This window comes from Loxodonta africana, chromosome 24 (genome assembly GCF_030014295.1).
Source record: "Loxodonta africana isolate mLoxAfr1 chromosome 24, mLoxAfr1.hap2, whole genome shotgun sequence".
Classification (NCBI taxonomy): Eukaryota; Metazoa; Chordata; class Mammalia; order Proboscidea; family Elephantidae; genus Loxodonta; species Loxodonta africana.
Genome location: NC_087365.1, coordinates 43,962,980 through 43,980,733, shown reverse-complemented (window position 1 = coordinate 43,980,733; position 17,754 = coordinate 43,962,980). Strand labels below are relative to the sequence as shown.

The window sequence follows — 17,754 nt, the reverse complement described above, 5'->3', positions numbered from 1 at the left end:
TTCCCCAGTGCTTTCAGGATATGGTCCATGCCTAGTCTGGCCTGCCTTCCTCTCTGACTCATCCTCCCACTGACCCCTTGCTCTCTGAACTCCAGCCACCTAACCTTCCTCCAACCCCCCCACTTCCTGCCTGAAGCCCTCAGCACAGGCTCTTCCCCTGCCTGACTCCTCCTCCCCCTGCTTCCTCTCTGCTTCAATGTCCCCTCTCTGAGAGGCCTTCCCTGACCACTCTGTCTAACTTATGGTTAAAAAGATCTCTCTTGGTGGCTACTGGGGAGGGGGCGCTGGAGAAGAAAAGATGATTTGAGAAATATTTAGGAAGCAAAATAATTAGGACTTGGGGATTCGCTATGGGTGGAGGAGGCAAATGGGGAAGTCGGGGGGTTTGCCCAGCAGACTGGATGGAGGAACCATTTCTGGAAATGTGGAACTCAGGAGGAGGAGGAGAGATTTGGGGGAAGGGGAAAGGTGGCTTTAGTTTTGGCCATGACGTGTAGGAGACGCCTGCACCACATTCAGGGGTGTCAGACGCTCGGCCTGTCTGGGTTGCTGCCACTGCTCAGAGGCCAGCCCACCACCATAGGCTCCAAAGGATGGTATGTACAGGCAGAGAACTGGAAGGTGAGGACCGCTGGATCCTGGGTTGTTAACACCATGAAAGGAGCTGAGCTCGTCTGGGCAGAGGCTGAAAGAGAGGGGTCCAAAGGAAGAGCCCCACCAGGAAGCTGTGGGGTCCTGGAAGTTGGAGGAACACCATCAGCAGAATCACACAGAGCCAGTCCAGGGGGCCCAAGGCAGATGTGGCCACTGGACTTGGCAATATAGGAGCCAGAGTTCTGGGCGTCACCTCCCCTGCCAGCTCCCTGATGGCATCCACAACCCAGGATTTAATAAGTGGTGCAGTCTGCAGAAGGGGTCGCTGGGTGGTGCAGACAGTAAGCCACGCCTGGCTGCTAACTGAAAAGTTAGAGTTTGAGTCTACCCAGAGGCACTTTGGAAGAAAGGCCTGGCAGTCTACTTCTGAAAAAACAGCCACTGAAGACCCTATGGAGCACAGGGTTTGCCATGAAGAGGAGTTGACTCTAGGACAGCTGGTTTTACAGTTTGCAGAAGGCCACGGTTCCTGGGGGTGGCTACTTGAGGGTGACTCTGGAAGGCTCAGTCTGGGCCAGTGGGTCAGGGAACACAGGACCTCTGACCTCTGGATGTCAGGACCACACCAGGGGCACCATCTCCCCACAGTGTCTTGCAGGGATTAGAGGCTGGCAAGGGGCTATGTGCAGTGGGCGACTGGCAGGCTGGTGGGCACTCACAGGACCTGGGGCCACCAGGCAGGGAAGGAGACATGCTCAGAGAGCTTTGTGGAACATTTTAATAGTTTAATAACAGGTGCTCTTAAAGGTCTTAAACACATTTGATCAAACTCCTATCTATTTGGCCATTTCCTCCCCTTTACTTTCGTTCCTGCTTTGCACATTCTTGAATGCTTGAACCCCTTGATTTGATCTAATTTTCTTAACCTTTTGCTCCCAATCTTCTACGTTCTGGAAGATTGTCTCAGCTTTATCTTCCACGCCCTTAACTGCGTCCTGACTGTTGCTGCATATGTTCTTTTAAATTTCCAAGAACCCTTATTCTCTGAATGTTCCGTTAAAAAAAAAAAAGGCATCCTGGTTTTGTGTCAAGTATGTGTTATCTTCTCATCTCCTTGAGGATATTTGTTTTGGGTGTTGCCCTCTGTTTGTGCCTTCTATTCTTTCATTTTGGTCTCTGTCCCTCATGTTAAAAGTATTTCTTGAATGTCTGGTCTTCCTTGCCTACTGTTTCTTTATCTTAGAAGTGGGAAAACGAGACAGAGCCAGAGAGTAGACAAGACAGGAGCTTGCTCCTGGTTCCCCTGGCTGGGAGGGGAGGCTGAGATACAAATGCGGAAAAGGAAGCCCCAGTGGTTGCCTGGACCAGCCCATGGAGGGGTTGTGGGCAGGGCGGAGAGAGCCCAGCTCACCTGTATGTTGGGCCCTTTCCCAGCATGCTGGGGCGATCAAGTCTCTCTGAGGTGCTGGCCAGACTGAGGGTGGGAGGGAAGTCCAGGCACCGGCATCTGCCTCAGGAATTGTGATGCTGCAGTTATTGCCCCTGATAACACCTGGCCTGGCACAGGACCAGCTGGCTCTGCCCGCTCCTGGGGTAAGGAAGAAGTCACAGACTTGTCTCCTGGGCCCACCAGGGGTGAGTGTAGGTGTGTCTGTCTGTGTGTGTATTTGCTGACTTGTCATTGTCTAGGGGGCAGGAGGTACTGGAAGGGTTCAGTCCTGGTTCTGTATGCCTGGACCTCAGTTTTCCCATCTGTCCAATGGGAGGAGTTGGATGGAGAGATCTCATGTCCTGCTGTGGCCTGAGTATGTTGCATGCTGCCCAGTCAGGCCCGCCCTGGACTTGTCCATTTCCTTCATTGTTTTGGTCCCCAGGAAGAGAGGGATCTCCCTCCCTGCCGAAACTGTGGAGGAGCTGCTGAACATCATTGGCATGGACAAGCCACACTCCCTCCCGGGCTTCCTGGCCAAGTTTGACTACTACATGCCTGCTATCGCGTGAGTTGTCCCTAACCCTCAGGCCTTGGGGCAGCACCAGTCCTTGTGGCTGTGGGAGGACCAAGCCTGTGTCCCAGCCCGTGGGGGCGGGAGGAGGCACTCTGAAGCCCCAGCTCTGCTTCTCACTGTTGTGTGTACTTGAGCAAATCTCTCCACGCTTTTGGGCTTCAGTTTTCCCTTCTTGAAATGGGTGCAAAGGGCTGAAATTCCTTCTACTTCCACAGAGAAGTCAGAAAGTATAAGGGCAAAGAGCACAGATGCTAGTAAAGGTAGTCCCCAACTTACGACAGGGCTCCATTCTGAGGACCCCGTCGTAAGTTAGTTCCAAAGTAAGTCAAATACCTCTTTTTTGTTTTTTTTTCCAGTTTGCATTATTATTGCCTTTTATTATCAGTGTCTTTATAAATCCGGTCTTAGTGTGTCTTTGGGGGTTGGAGACATTACATATAAGCTTACAGATATATTTTAATCCATACATAAAAATGTACCCAAATCATAAAAATTTACTCCAAAGATGAAGAAGAGTTGGATGACGTTGGCATTTGTCAGTTGCAGTAATAACTCCACTTGTGGAAGGTTCTGGATCGTTTGGATTATCCCTGGAATGGGGATGGTGTTTCTAGTCAAAAAATCAGTGAGAGTTGTCTGTATTGTCCCTTTTTTTTTTTCTTCATATATTTCACGGTAACATCTCACTGCTTCCTGAACCTGCCTGTTGACTTTAGCAAAGTAATCAGCGTTTGGGTCCCTGTTTTCAAGCAACTGAAGCCTCTGATTTAGTTTAGAAAACTAAATCTATATGTCATAAAATTGAACATCTGTGAGTGAACCCTGAGAATGATAACAGCAAATTAAGTCCTGCAACACTGTATGTAATACATATTACTAACGATAAGCTATACCAAACAAACAAACAAACAAACAAACAAACAAACAGGATGGTCTTAAGTGCAGTTCGTCTTAACTCAAACACATCGCAAATTGGGGACTACCTGTACCTAGGCTTTGAGGACGAGGATGGATGGATGCTGCCACGGCCTCTCCCACCCCAGCACAGCCAGTGGGGAAAGCACTGGGGCGGGGGTGGAGCCAGGACCTGTTTCCTGGAACTCAGCCCTGCCATGATGAGCTGAGGCTTCCAGGGAGAAGGGTATCTCTCACTTGCCAGACACCTGGCTGCCCGATCTCCCCCACAGCCAATGCTCACTAATAACAGCTGCTAAAATACTTTGAACACTTGTCTACACTGTTCCAAGCACTGGCCTAAGTGCTTTGAGGTTTAACTTGGCTGGGCTGGTCCTCACAATAACCCTTTGATACAGGTATCAGAGAGGGCCACACAGCAGGCAAGTGTGGGAAGCAGGACTCAGTCCATAACTGAGTCCAGGGTGTCTCTCCCACTGCAGAGCTCCTTCTGGATTTGTCTGTCTGTCCTTTTCTCTTGTTTCTGTTCCCTGCCAGCCACCATCCATCACTCCACAAATACTTGTATGGCCACTATGTCCTAGGCTTTGTCCTCGGCTGAGCGCAGAGGTAGATGAACAAGTCCCTGCCCTTCTGAAGCCTACATGCTAGTAGAGGAGACAGAAAATCAGCTAATGGAGAAACATACAATATATAATGCCTAGTGGAGATAAGGCTACAAAGAAAGATAAAGCTTAGGGGAAGGCGTAGGGAATGGCGGAGGTGCCATTTTAAGGTGAGGTGGTCTGGGAGGGCCTCTCTGAGGAGGTGACGCTGGAGCTGAGATCTAAATGGAGGGAGGAAAGAGTGTGGAAGATCTGGGGGAAGGGCATGCAGCAGGGGGAGCGGCAAGACCCTGCCCTGAGGGTGAGCTTGTGTGTTCCTTGGACGGAAAGCAGGCTCTGGCAGCTCCGTGGAGGGGAAGAGGTCGGAGTGGTTGGCAGGGCGGGCATGGAGGCCTTGGGGCCTGGAATGTGGAATGGGATTTCATGCGGTGGCATGCTATTAGGGTTTAAAGTGGAGGTGCAATATGCTTCGATTTATATTTTTATAAGATTGTGCCATCCACCGTGTGAAGAGTTACAGGGCAGGTGGAGGCAGGAAGGCCAGTTAGAAAGAGGAGGTCATTCAAACCAGGTTGAAGGGGTGACAATTGGAACATAGTTTGGAGATCAAGTTGACAGGACTTGCCCAGTGTCTGGGGTCTTACCCAGCAGATGCCCAGAGCTGGGAGCTGGGGGATGACGGGTTGGGGTCAGAGGTGGGTTTGATCTGCCGATGGTGGGGAACAGCCTCATTGCTCCTGGAGCTCCCAAGGGACCTGGGGGAAGGTTGTCCCCAACCCCTTTCTTCCTTTCCCAGGGGCTGCCGGGAGGCCATCAAAAGGATTGCCTATGAGTTTGTCCAGATGAAGGCCAAGGAGGGTGTGGTGTACGTGGAAGTGCGATACAGCCCACACCTGCTGGCCAACTCCAAAGTGAAGCCCATCCCCTGGAACCAGGCTGAGTGAGTGGCCGCCAGGGAGGGGTTGTGCTGAGGGTGTTGTGGTGGCCCCACCCTGAGACCCAAGGGCCAGACTGGCAGGCATCCCTGCCCCAGGCAGGACTTTGTTTTGGCCTCTGATCTGGTCCATGGTCTCAGAAGGATGAGGTTTAAGTCTGTCTGGAGACATGATTCCCATCCCCCTGCTTGGGTTTATGCTTTGACCTGCACCCTGTAGGGGCCTAGCTCTGGACACAGGGCTGTGGCCTAGGGGTGTTAAAGTCACCCAGTGCCTTTCAGGGGCCCTGCTGTAACCCTGTCACTGAAATGGGTCTCACTTACACCTGCCCCTTCTTGGACTCCCATGGGTCTCCAGGTGGTGCCACTCAATTACCTTGTCCCCTTCTGAGCCATGATTCTGATGCCCGTGAAAAAGTAGGGCATCCCTGGGGCCCTGAAGGGATTAGACCAGGCCGAAGCTTAGCAGCGCTCTCCACCTGGGGGTGAGGTCACCCGCTGGGATATCCTTTCCAGGGTTTGGAGGTGCCCAGGCAGCTGGAAGGGGCGTGTAGTGGGCTTAGGGCCATCTCTCTCCCCTTTTCCTTCTTCCCCTCTTTTGTCCTTTTCCTGGCCTCTTTCCCCCTCTCTGCCCCCCCACTTCTGTCCTTTATGCCTTCCCTTTGCCTCAGGCCCATCCCTGCCTCCCTCTCCTCACAGAGGGGACCTTACCCCAGATGAGGTGGTGGTCTTAGTGGCCCAGGGCCTGCAGGAAGGGGAGCGAGACTTTGGGGTCAAGGTCCGGACCATCCTATGCTGCATGCGCCACCAGCCTGGTGAGTACGCACTCCATTTGACTATGCCACCTGCCTGCCTGTGGCCCGAACCTCCAGCTGGCATTGGAGCTGACAGGCCGTACCTGTTCTCCCCGCTGTCCCCCCCCCCGCCCCCCCGCCCCGTGTATTCCTTTGAGCCCATCGGTGGGACCTTGGGGCTTCCAGAAGCCATTGGAGCCCTACTGGGCCAGCTCAGAACTTCCTGGTGACAGAGACCTTTCTCACCAAGGGGTCAGAGCCGTGAGAGTCATGGAGGCTCAGAATCCAAAGCGCATGAACAATTTTTAAAAATCTAAGCAGGTTCTGATGGGCTCACGATCCTCCCTTGAGGCCTTGTGGGCCTGGCCTTGTCCAGTCTGGGCCATAGACCTGTGGAAAGGTCTGATTTCTGGGACTTCTGAGGGCTCTCTCTTGTGACTGACACAGATCAGATCTCTGGAGTTTGAGCTTCTGGAGTGTGGCAGCCCTGCTGTGTGACTTAGGACAAGTCATATCACCTCTGTGCCTCAGCGTGGCATCGTCACAGGGAGACAATCCTACCTACCTCGTTCCTCCACTCTAAGGACAAAAGAGAAAATCTAGCAAAGGGTTAACACCAACCTACAGGGCCTGCTCAGTGCAGACTGATTGGGGTGCATTTTTCTAATCCTTGCAGCAGCCTGTGTGGAAGGATGACCATTGTTTATCCGTATCTGACAGACGAGGAAGCTGAGGCAGAGAGAGGTGAAGCCTCTTCCTGCTCAGTCAGGAAGGCACAGAGCCCAGCTTTGGACCCAAGCCTGTGTTTGCTTTTTGAAGCATTTCATAACCTTTTTGGTCAAGAATGCCTAGTATGTTATCAGTGCATTTAGTAATCCCAGGGTGAGAGCGGAGCCCTGGTGGCACAATGGTTAAGAGCTCGGCTGCTAACCAAAAGGTCAGCGGTTCGAATCCACCAGTAGCTCCTCGGAAACCCTATGGAGCAGTTCTACTCTGTCCTATAGGGTCACTGTGAGTCGGAATCGACTCGACAGCAAAGTTTTTTTTTTAATTTTTTTGAGGGTGAAATGTTTTCAGTTTAAATGTTTGTCCTTTTAAACTCTGTGGTCCTCCATGTCTTCATTTGCTGAGTGGGGGTGAGCCCACCGGTAGGGCTGTGGTGAGGAGGAAGTGAAAGAATGACTGAGCCTGGGCCCTGCCTTCAGTGCTTCACATGCATGGCCTTGGCAAAGCTGGGCCTGACCCCAGAGGTGGCTGGTAGTGGCCCTCTGAGGGGAGGCTCTGGGTGGAGCAACTAGGTGGAAGTCTGTGGTTAGGGTACGGCAGTCAGAGTTTGAAGGATCCTGTCGGGCCCTCTGTCTTGCCCTGGCCTTGGGGTGGGTAGGGTGGGAGTGAGCAGGGGTGAGGTAAGAGGGCAGAGAGACAGCTCTTTCAGCAGCCTGCTGATGAGTCCTGGGGGCATTTGCCCGCAGACTGGTCCCCCGAGGTGGTGGAGCTGTGTAAGAAGTACCGGCAGAACGTGGTGGCCATTGACCTTGCTGGAGATGAGACCATCGAGGGAAGCAGCCTCTTCGAGGGCCACTTGAAGGCCTACGAGGTGGGCCCTGTGGGAAGGGGCAGGGAATGGCCCTGGGTGAACCACAGAGGAACTTTTTCCCAGCCGCAGTAAGGAGGGGTCACACAACCAGGAGGGTGAGGCCTCCTGAGTTCCCCTAGTGCATCGTGGCTGGTTAAAAAAAAAACCCAGTGCCGTCGTTGCTGGTTAGGTGCTATCGTATCAATTCTGTCTCATAATGACCCCATGTGACAGAGTACAACTGTCCCACAGGGTTTTCTCAGCTATAATCTTTACGGAATCAGATTGCCAGGTCTTCTTCCTGCAGAGCGCTGGGTGGGTTCAAACCACCAGCCTTTTGGTTACCAGCCGAGCTTAACCACTGTGCTACCAGGGCTCTGAGATGGAGAGCTTGGTGTACAGAAAAGACCCCACTTGATGTTGGGAGCCTGGGGCTGAGCCTGTTTCTGCCTGTGGTTTGCTGTGTGACTTTGAGCAAGACTGTCTCCTTCTCTGTGTGCTCCTCTAAGTGGTGACTGAGTTGGAGCAGACGTCGCTAAGTTCCCTACCAGCCTAATCATGCACTTCCCGTGGAAGGGACGCAGCGTAGTGGCTAATAGTAGGGGTTCTGGTGTCCCACTGCCCAAGTTCAGAACTGGCTCCACACCCCGTAGCCATTTGGTCATGCTACTTAGCTTTCCTGAACCTTGGTAACCTCCTCCCCATAAAATGGGAATTATAACAGGTGTGAATGATAGGTACACAAATCGGTACAGTGCCTGACACATAGTAGCTATCTAATGTTAAAAAAACCCAGTGCCCAGTGTTAGCTACCTTTAAATAATGATTAAGAAAAAAGACGAGACTTCCCATCCTGTCGAACCCAGCCCATCCTGACTGTGGGGTGGTCCAAGCCTGCCAATACTCGGGCCCACAGGACAGTGAAGGCTGGGCCTGCTGGGGCCCTCCCCCAGGGCTGCCATGACCTGGCTCTTACCCTCTCAGGAGGCTGTGATGAGCGGCATTCACCGGACTGTCCACGCTGGGGAGGCCGGCTCAGCTGAAGTAGTGAGAGAGGTGAGAAGACCGCTGGCCGTAGGGCCCCGTCCTCCCTGCTTCCCCCTGCCCCGTGCTTGTCCTCCACTCTGCTTCTCTGCAGGCTGTGGACAGGCTCAAGACGGAGAGGCTGGGACACGGCTACCACACCTTGGAGGACGAGGCCCTCTACAGCAGGCTGCGGCAGGAAAACATGCACTTCGAGGTGAGGGGGCCCAGGAGCCAGGAGGGACAGACCCTGGCTGCCCTGCTGGGGGGCTGAGGTCCCGGGAGTTGAGGGAGTGGGCCAGGGGCATTAAAGCCACTGGGCAGCGGACGAGACAAGGACTGACGCGTTCATGGGATTCTGTGATGAGGCTGGTGGTGACCATGGCAGGAGTGGTGCCACAGTAGGTGCGGTGCCGGACGCATGAGGGTCAGTGTGGCCTGGGGCTGTCCCTGCCAGCCACACCCACACCACCTGCTCTCCTAGGTCTGCCCCTGGTCCAGCTACCTCACAGGCGCCTGGAAGCCGGACACCGAACATGCAGTCATTCGGTGAGGCCTAGTCCCCTGGGGCCCCTTCAATTTGGTACAGGAAAGCCAAGGACAGGAAGGAAATGCAGGGATGGACACCAGCCCAGGCTGAGTCCCAGCAGGCGTTATTATCAGAGATAGGCTTTAACTTGGCTGAGGTCACCCAGCTACCAAAATAGCAGAGCTGGGGCCTGTCACTCGTTCAGCTACAGCGGAGTGTCCCACTGCCCCGAGGGAAACTTCCATAGTCCTGATTCTCCTACTCTGCCTCATGGGCGTCAAGAAGATGAGTCCCCTGCCCACATGTTCCATGCTCCTGTCAACTGGCCCTTGGGGCCTCTTGGCATCTCTGGGCATTCCCTGAGTACCATCTTAAAATCTTCCCCTTAAGGAGAGTGTTGACATGTGGGGTTGGTAACCAATGCCACAAAACAATATGTATTCTAATTGTTTAATGAGAAGCTAGTTTGTTCTGTAAACCTTCATCTAATGTACAATAATAATAAAAAATTCATAAGTTTAATAACCAGAAAAAAATCTTCTCCCTGAAGGTCTACCCCATCCTGCCCCACTCCCACCCAGCAATCTAACTAGGAGGCTCTTGCCCTCCTTCAGGCTGTCCTGTGACTAGAGCCCCCAGGAAGGAAAGCTGCCTTCCCCAGAGCCAGGAGGACAGTGAGAACTCGTGTAACTGTTGCCAGGCCAATGCTGGTGACCCTGCCAGCTTACGAGAAGGGAATAAGCTTGGGCGCGGAAGTCCTGGTTAGAAGAGGTCCTGAAAACTTGCAGGGGCTCTGAAGGGGTTTTAGTGGAGTGTGAGGTACCTGTGGAATGTCCAAGTGGAGATTTATGCAGGCACATGGGCTGGAAAAAGATTTGAGTCATCTGGACAGAGATATGATGTTTGAAGAAGTGATGGTTCCAAGAGATGTGTAGAGCAAGCGGGCCTAGGACAGAACCCAGGGGGACGACACTTAAGGGACAGGCAGAAGAAAAGACAGGTAGGAGGAAAACCAAGCATGGTTCCTGAGGTATCAAGAGAAGGGATCTTAAGAATAGTCAACAGTATTGAATGCTGCTCCACAGTCAAGTAAGGTAAGAACTAGGAAAAGTCCATTGGATTTAACAAGATGGTAGTAAGACATCTTGCAAAGAAGTTTCCATGTTATGTTACAAGTGGCCCCAGTGAGCTTGAGTAATGTCTTGGGCAGGGCACATTGCCAGCAACTCTTCTCAGAATGTTGGCACTGAATTGGAAAGCTAAAGAGAGTGGTAGAGGCGGATGTTGGCTCTTCACCAGGCCCCTCTTCTGCTGCCTGGCTCTGGAGAGGCACACAAAATTAACAGGTGCCCTAGTTCTAGCCTAGTAAGACTTGGGCTTGAGTCTTGGATTGCTAGTTATATAGCCTTGAACAAGTCACCCAAGCTCTTCTGAATTTGTTTCTTCCCTGTACAATGAGAACGTGATCTTCCAAGTTCACCATAAAGGGGGTGCAAAAGTCAATGTGCACGGGCTATTTGCAGCAGAGTAAAAGGAGGTGGTTTTCCTCTCTCGCCCTCATCCTCATCCAGGTTCAAAAATGACAAGGCTAACTACTCGCTCAACACAGATGACCCTCTCATCTTCAAGTCCACCCTGGACACTGATTACCAGATGACCAAACAGGGCATGGGCTTTACCGAAGAGGAGTTTAAAAGACTGGTGAGTGATGAGCCGTGTTGGCCTTGACTCTGAGCCCTGGAAATTCTCCTTCCTTCCTGAGTGGCCTGGTGGTCCTGTCCAGGGACTGGGACCTCTGGAAACGAGGAGCCAGTCTGCTTGACAGCCCAAGGCAAGCCAACCCTGGAGCCAGATGTCTTCAGGCTTACCTCCTGATCTAAGACCAGGTTTCTTATCCTCTGCTTAGGTCGAGTGCCCTCAAAGACTCTAAAAGCTGTTGGCCCTCTCCCCAGAAAGAAATGCCCAGCTATAAAACTTTTCACATACATTTCAGGCCATCCATAGATCCCAGGCTGAGCCCTAATCTTAGGGGTTTTGATACCTGAGACTGTCCCTGCAAGAGTGCCTCTCTGGCCCCACACTCCCACCTTGTCTTTCTGAAGGCTTCTCCAGCTGTCTTCTCACATCTGTCACGAAGTGAGTGCCATGCTAAAAACACAGAGTCTCATGGTCTCTGCTCTGATACTTGCTGCTGTGTGACTTTGGACAAGTCCCCCCCACTCTGAGCTTAATTCCTCATATTCAGTGAAGACGGACTCTCACTGGACTGTCAAGGGCACCCTTCTGTGTTCTCTGGTTCCATGTTGTTTGCTGTGCTGGCCCTTCCAGAATATCAATGCAGCGAAGTCCAGTTTCCTCCCAAAGGATGAGAAGGAAGAGCTTCTGGATCTGCTCTATAAGGCCTATGGGATGGCAGCTCCAGCCTCTCAGGTATGTTCCTGTCTGGGTTCCTGAGCACCACCCTGCCCTGGCTCCAGAATGGTTTCCTGTGGAACTCCAAGCAAGATGTCCTTCATCTCCGGGTCAGCACCAATGATGCGTGATCGCTCCTGCTCCAGGGCAACCTCTTAGATTGGCTTATATTATGTACAATGCCGTCTTGAGGGGTAGTCTAAACGGGAGACTTTCTGAAGCCCAGTCCCAAAGGTCTTGGCAGCCTGGGACAGGGACAGGGGGACTTCATGGCTGCCTGAAGCCAGGGGCAGGGAGTTGGGCCCAGGTCCTGCTCTTTTCTCCTTCCTTCCTGTGGGACCTTAGCAAGACATTCCCTTGCTCCTACCCTCAGTCTCCCCATCTGTACAAGGGGGTTCCTCTCTGCCTCTGATGTTCTGTGATTTTGACAAAGTCCTGGGTCCTAGGAATTGCCTACTCTTTCTGCTTCTCTGTCCTAGCAAGCAGTGCTGCACCCATGAGGACACCACAGCTGCCTCTCTGAGCCCTTGCCTTGTGGACAGAGTCTTCGTAACTGTCGAGTCGCGAACACGTTTACCTTCATTCCATCTAGGAAGACTGGTTCAGTAGTCAGCTGAAGCTCTTGAAGCCTGAGTGCCTGTTGTACACGTGTACCTCAGTGTGGCCACATAGCTCTCCTCTGATTATGTGCCTGGGCTGGGACCAGGGGCCTTGTCGATAGGCTTGGCTGAATGGGAACCCTCCTCCTGTGGTGATCTGTGCTGAGAATCTGGTGCTTAATACAGATGCTGATGTTTATGACTGTGGCCGATGTCGATGTCGTGCAGCAGGTGGTGGGGCGTGGTAGTTGTGGTGGAGTGAGGGTGAGCGGGGCCCCTGGGGCTCGGACTTGGGCAGCCTGCTCAGCAGCAGGGCCCCAACCAGGTCCAATGGAGGATATGAATGGGAAGCCAGAGCTTCCAATGCTGGGAGCTAAGAGGGCCCCGGGGCCTACCTGCCCTCTGGAAGAAATAAGTCTTCTCTTAAAAGGTTGTCTGCTTAAACGTTCCCTCAACTCTTATACCCCTCCTACTCTAGGTTTTAGAGGGAAGCCCCTCCTCTGGGTTCCTGAAACTGGGCTGGGATGAGAAAGAGGCTGAGGAATGAGGACACAACAGTCACTGGGCCCACGGTGGTGCCAGCCTCTGTGCCACACCAGCATCTTCTCGGGGTTTCATTCCATGGAAGCCTGGGGCAGGAATGGCCTCAGCTGGTTGTAGGCTTTGGAAGGGCAAGACTCAGGCCCTGCTTGTGCTGTTTAAAGGAGAAATAATCGTAAACCAGTCACTCAAACCATCAGCATTTATTTCCTGGATACGAGGTGTCACTTATCTTGATAGAAAGGGCAAGGAGTTGGTCAAATAGTTTTGAGCACAAAATCCCTTCCCTAATAGTAGATCTGCAAAGCTCCACAAGGGAACGTCAAGACTGCATAGATGGCCAACTGGTTTAGCTTAAAATGGCTTCCCCCCAAAACTGAATTGTCAGCTCCCTCCCGCTCTGCTGGAAAAAGGTTTAAAGTATTTAAAAAGTTTAAAAGTATTTTCTTAAAAAAGGGATGAGAAGGTCTTGACCCCGAAGGTTGGGGTTAGGGAGAAGGGGTTGGTGTTGGGATGTGGTCCCTACCCGGGCCTCCCGTGGGGGGTCATGAGAGGAGCCTTCCTGGGTGGACTGCTCACACAAGTGGGCAGGGCCCAGCCGGAGTCCCAGCACCAGCTGAATAAATAACATCCTGCGCTTACAGTGTCTAGAGACTGTACCTGGGCATGGGGAGGAGGTGGAGGGACGGTGGAGGCTGGGTATGGCCAGACGGCTTCCGCCAGGCAGGGCCAAGGCAGCCTCCGGGTGGGCCCTCTCAGTCCAGACTGGGGACTGGTGGGCAGGCTTGCCAGGGACACAGGGCTCAGAAGAGGCTGCTGGGCCAGTGCTGGGGCTCCCCTTCCCGAAGGGCAAGGCTGGACTCAGGACGAGGTGGTCCCGTCACTGCTCTCAGGCTGGGTGCTCGCCACCTTGTCTGCGGTGCTCGCCTCCGCCTGCCCTTCTGGAAAGGAGAGAAAGAGGAGGTGTTTTCCCAGGCCCGTGGACAGGTGTGTAAAGCATGGAAGGAGGGCTGGCAGGGCCCAGCCAAACTGATAATGGTGGGTCAGCCCTGTGAGCAAGACCAGAGCTGGACAAGGAATTTTAGCCCGGTCTATGACATTTTAATTTTACACACACATACCTGCAGTGTCACTAGCATAATTAAAACGCAAAGGCAAGGGTCTTCGATAGCGCTAAAGCATCAGGGGAGAGGTAGTTGAGGACCAGGAGGCTCGTGCAGAGTCCCCAGAGGGTAAGGGCAACTGTTAAGTCCCCAGCACCTAACAGGAGCTCAGTGGAGGGCACCGTTCTAAGACAGACAAGGGCATCGAACAAAGCCAGCTCAGGGGGTGCCAGGGTGAGGCCTACATCAGGGGCTGGGCCTGGAAGGAGCCCGGTGGCTGCTTCAGTATGCCATGTCCTTGAGTCCCCACGGGAGGGCCTGAGGGTGCTGACAGTGTATCCTGGGGTGGGGGAGGGGGAAGAAGAGTCTGACACAGCACTGCTGGCAGCCTCCACCCTTCTCCCCAACCCCATATGGCTGGAAACCTTTGTGGGAAGCAGGCGTGAGGGTGAGGGGCAGCGCCAGGCTCAAAGGGTAGAGTGACTTGCTCAGTGAGTCAGGGCATGAACCTGGGTACCCTGTACCCAGGTTCTCTCCAGTCCTGCCATGGAAGATGCGAAAGCATGGCCCTGCCAGCCACCGGACAAGCCGTGCAGGGGTGAGGGGAGCTCCACGCTTGCTCCTTGGCCCTCCAGTCTTGGGGCCTTCAGCAGGCTGAGTGATAACTGGGCCACTGCCCATAGGGTGCCCTGCACGGCCCTGGCCCGTGGGCAGAGCTCAGTTAGTGGTGTGGTTCTTACACTCTGGTGACGCCTATGTGATGTCGTCAGCTGCCCTACAAGCTCACCCAGGGCCTGTGTTCAAATCCAGCCCTTGCTGGACCAGCTCTGCCACCATGCTTGCATCCTGCAGGCTCAGCCCTTCCCAGGAGTGAGAACCAACATCCTGTGCTGAGCTTCAGGGGCTGCAGACTGAACAGACCCTTTTCCCTGTAATCCAACAGCAACCCTGGAGTATGATTAGGGTCATGATACAGATGAGGAAACTGAGGCTCGCTGAGGGGAACAGGTTTGCCTGGGGTGAAGCAGAGGGGCCCTGCCTGCCGCCAGAGCCAGTGGCCCTTCCACTAGATATAACTTCTTCCAATAAACCGCCCTCTCTAGGGTTATAAAGATCTATATCCACATTACCTCATTTTATCCTCTTAACAGTCTCAGGAAGTGGGTTAGTGGTAGTGAGCAGTGTGGACAGAACTTGGACATCTGGAGCTAAAACAAGCACCTGATTGACCCTCCCCGCCTGCCCCCAGGCTCCCTCCTGTCCTGGGGTGGTATCTGCATTTTCCCCCCAGGCTTGGTCCCAGAGGGGCCTTCTGGCCCTCTAGGAGCCTGACAAACCAGGCTGTGCTTTGGGCAAATCTTCCAGCTTGTGATGCCCTATTTGGCCCCGAGTCTCCTGGCCCTGCAAAAAGGGAAGCTGTTTCTTTAAATTCCCCAGTAATGGCCTTGTCATTCACTTGCTGTGCGGACCTCAGGCACATCATTTCATCTCTCATCTCTTGGAGCCTCTGGCCCTGCAAAAAGGTAAGCTGTTTCTTTAAATTCCCCAGTAATGGCCTTGTCATTCACTTGCTGTGGGACCTCAGGCACATCATTTCATCTCTCATCTCTTGGAGCCTCTGCTTCCTGATCTACACAGCAAGCATAGCCCCTACTCCGGGTGGTGATGGGTGTGGGTGGCAATGGGCATGTGCTGGGCACGCATGTGGTCTGCTGGCACGTGGGTATGGCTCTGCCAAGGGTAACCCTCCTCTGTGCCAGCCCCGGCCTCTCCCTTGGCCCAGGGCGAAGGTCCTTGAGCCCCTTCCTTTCCAAACAGCACCCTTGGAACTCCCTGGGGACAGTTTTAGAGCACGATTAGCAAGTATCTGTGGTGACCCAACTCTGGGCAGGGTGTGCACACTTCTACCCATCCTGCCCGTGGTATCTCACTCATTCTCAGACACTGTGCTCTCCGTGTGAGGAAACAGGGGAAAGACAAAGCTTTGCACACAACGTGCCAGGAATGTTAACGAATACGGTGGCCCAGCAGGCCAGGCCTTCTGGGCAGGCTAAGGCTCCCCCTTCCCCCACCCTGGCTGTGTACCGGTCCTCTAGGAAGCTTTACACAAATACAGCCTCCCAGGCCTGCTGGATCAGACTCTCTGTGGTGGCACCTGGAACTCTGTATTCCCACTCCCTCAGTGAGTCCCTTGGACTGAGCCAAGCCCAGACCTGCCTGTGGGAACTGCTAACTGGGGGTCTCCTGCGAGCCTCCTCCGCCTACATTCGACCATTAGTGCTTCACTTCTTTGTAGTGAGCCCTTTCTTTCCTTGGGTCCCTTTTTAAATGTCAGGCCCCTGGCGGGCAAATGTGATGCTCCTGGAGGACCAGACACCTCAGGGATTCTCAGACGGGGCAACAGGGTGTTTGAAGGGCCTGGATACATGGACGAGCAGCTATAAGTGCTGAGGTAGAGGAAGGCAAAGTTTCCCAGAGCTGATGATAAGGATACAGAAGCAGAGAAACAGAAAGAGACAATGAGAGACAGAGAGTGAGTGAGCACGCCTGCTGGCAGCATGCCCAGCATGGCAGCAGGACATTGTGGTTATTCAGTCAGTCAGTGAACAGCCATTGACTGGGCCCTCCATCACACGCCAAACGGTGCCAGGCACTGTGGGCGCCGACACAGATCCAGTGCTGGAGAAGCCCGGTCTAGAGAAACGCACTGTGGGACTACAGAGGCAGCAGAGAAGAGGGGCTCCCCCATCTGAGAGGGCAGGCCACGGTCATGGAAGGCTTCTCAGCTCAGCAGGTGTCCAGGCTGCTAAGAATGAGGAGGAGTAAAGCAGAGAGGAGGGAGGAGAGAACAGAGGGAGCAGTGGCTAGGGCCCATTGCGCAGAGGGCACCAGGGGAGAAAGAGGAGAGATGAGGCTGGAGAGGGAGCAGCAGGTTGAGACGCCGTGGGGGTGCCTGTGGCTGGTAAGGAGTTTGGGCCAAGTGACAAGGGAGGGCTGACAGACCCCTCCAACACTGGATACTTTGGGTTAGGGTAGAGTTGGGATTTCCAGGGGGCTCTCTCTCAAGCAAGCCAGGTTCTCATGCTATCAACGTGATCTTGCTGGGTGACCCTGATAGCTACCCCAACTTCTCTGGGCCTCAGAAGTTTGGTTCTGTGTTTCCATGAAGTTTGCTCTTCTCTGAGTAGGCTCATAGGTCACTCTGGCCAGCAGGGACAAAGGCTCTTGGCTGGGGCCACATAGAGGGAAGACAGGGTCGTGGCTTCTCGAGGACAGTCCCAGTGGGGGACACAAAGCCCAGAAGTTACAATGTGCTATGGGAAGTGATATGACAGAGACACAGCCTCCATGGTGCCGTGGGACAAGGACAGGAGGGCCCTATCAGTGCAGGGGGACCAGGGAGGCTTCCTGGAGGAGCCCAGGGCTGGCCAGTGGACTTGGGCCTGGAAGAGAACAGTGGACAGATGGAGGGATGGGCCTAGAAGAGAGCAATGGACAGGCAACTCGTGGGGCAGCAGATGCTATGTTTCCTCTATTCGTTCATTCAGCCTGTGGCCACCGAGCACCTGCTCCGTGCCAGGCAGAACAGGAGATCCCTTGTCCAAGAGTGATGAGGGTCAGATGACTGGGGCAGGGGCAATTCAGCCATCAGGAAAGGCCCCTCTGAGGGTCTAGCGTCCGTGCTCAGGCCTGGAGAGTGAGGAGGCGGCAGCCACACGGGGCTAGGTCAAAGATGTTCTAGGCAGAGGAAACAGGGAGATAAAAGGCCCTGAGGGGAATGCGAATGCCCTGACTGGGGAACAGCCCAAAGGGGTGTGGCTACAGGGGAAGGTGAAGGGGGAGTGTGGAAGGGGGCCGAGGGGCAGATAGGACCTGGTCATATATCAGGACTGCTGGAGGGCACTGTGATGACGGCAGCTTCACACTGGGTGTGATGCCGCTGGGGATTTTAGGAGAATCATGCCAGGACAGGACGGTTTAAACAAATCATGATGGCTGTGGTGTAGGCAAGATGGGAGGGCTGGAGTGTCTGCAGGGAGAGCCAGAGGAGGCCATGCCATTGGCCAGAGGAGAGCTGAGGGGCCTGGGCCAGGTGTGGGCTGTGGGGCCCTAGGATGGATCTT

The 17,754-nt window shown here is 53.8% G+C and overlaps 2 protein-coding genes across 9 annotated transcripts in view; one reads left to right on the top strand and one right to left on the bottom strand.

The window, feature by feature from the left end:
* The window catches only part of ADA (adenosine deaminase), a 31,908-nt gene extending 19,714 nt beyond the window's left edge, over window positions 1-12,194 (top strand). For 3 of the 4 annotated variants that reach the window (XM_010591709.3, XM_064276105.1, XM_064276106.1), the window contains 10 exons: window positions 2,469-2,591; window positions 4,917-5,060; window positions 5,754-5,869; window positions 7,321-7,445; window positions 8,409-8,480; window positions 8,563-8,664; window positions 8,932-8,996; window positions 10,548-10,677; window positions 11,305-11,406; window positions 11,868-12,194. In XM_010591709.3, coding sequence (XP_010590011.1) covers window positions 2,469-2,591; window positions 4,917-5,060; window positions 5,754-5,869; window positions 7,321-7,445; window positions 8,409-8,480; window positions 8,563-8,664; window positions 8,932-8,996; window positions 10,548-10,677; window positions 11,305-11,406; window positions 11,868-11,888 — 1,000 coding nt within the window. In that variant the 3' untranslated portion in view covers window positions 11,889-12,194. Of the gene's footprint in view, window positions 1-428; window positions 622-2,468; window positions 2,592-4,916; window positions 5,061-5,753; window positions 5,870-7,320; window positions 7,446-8,408; window positions 8,481-8,562; window positions 8,665-8,931; window positions 8,997-10,547; window positions 10,678-11,304; window positions 11,407-11,867 lie in introns of those variants that run through there. The other variant, XM_023550268.2, reaches the window with a different exon arrangement.
* The window catches only part of PKIG (cAMP-dependent protein kinase inhibitor gamma), a 114,454-nt gene continuing 107,663 nt past the window's right edge, over window positions 10,964-17,754 (bottom strand). For all 5 annotated transcript variants that reach the window (XM_064276110.1, XM_064276109.1, XM_064276107.1 and 2 more), the window contains one exon: window positions 10,964-13,468. In XM_064276110.1, coding sequence (XP_064132180.1) covers window positions 13,389-13,468 — 80 coding nt within the window. In that variant the 3' untranslated portion in view covers window positions 10,964-13,388. The remainder of the gene's footprint in view (window positions 13,469-17,754) is intronic.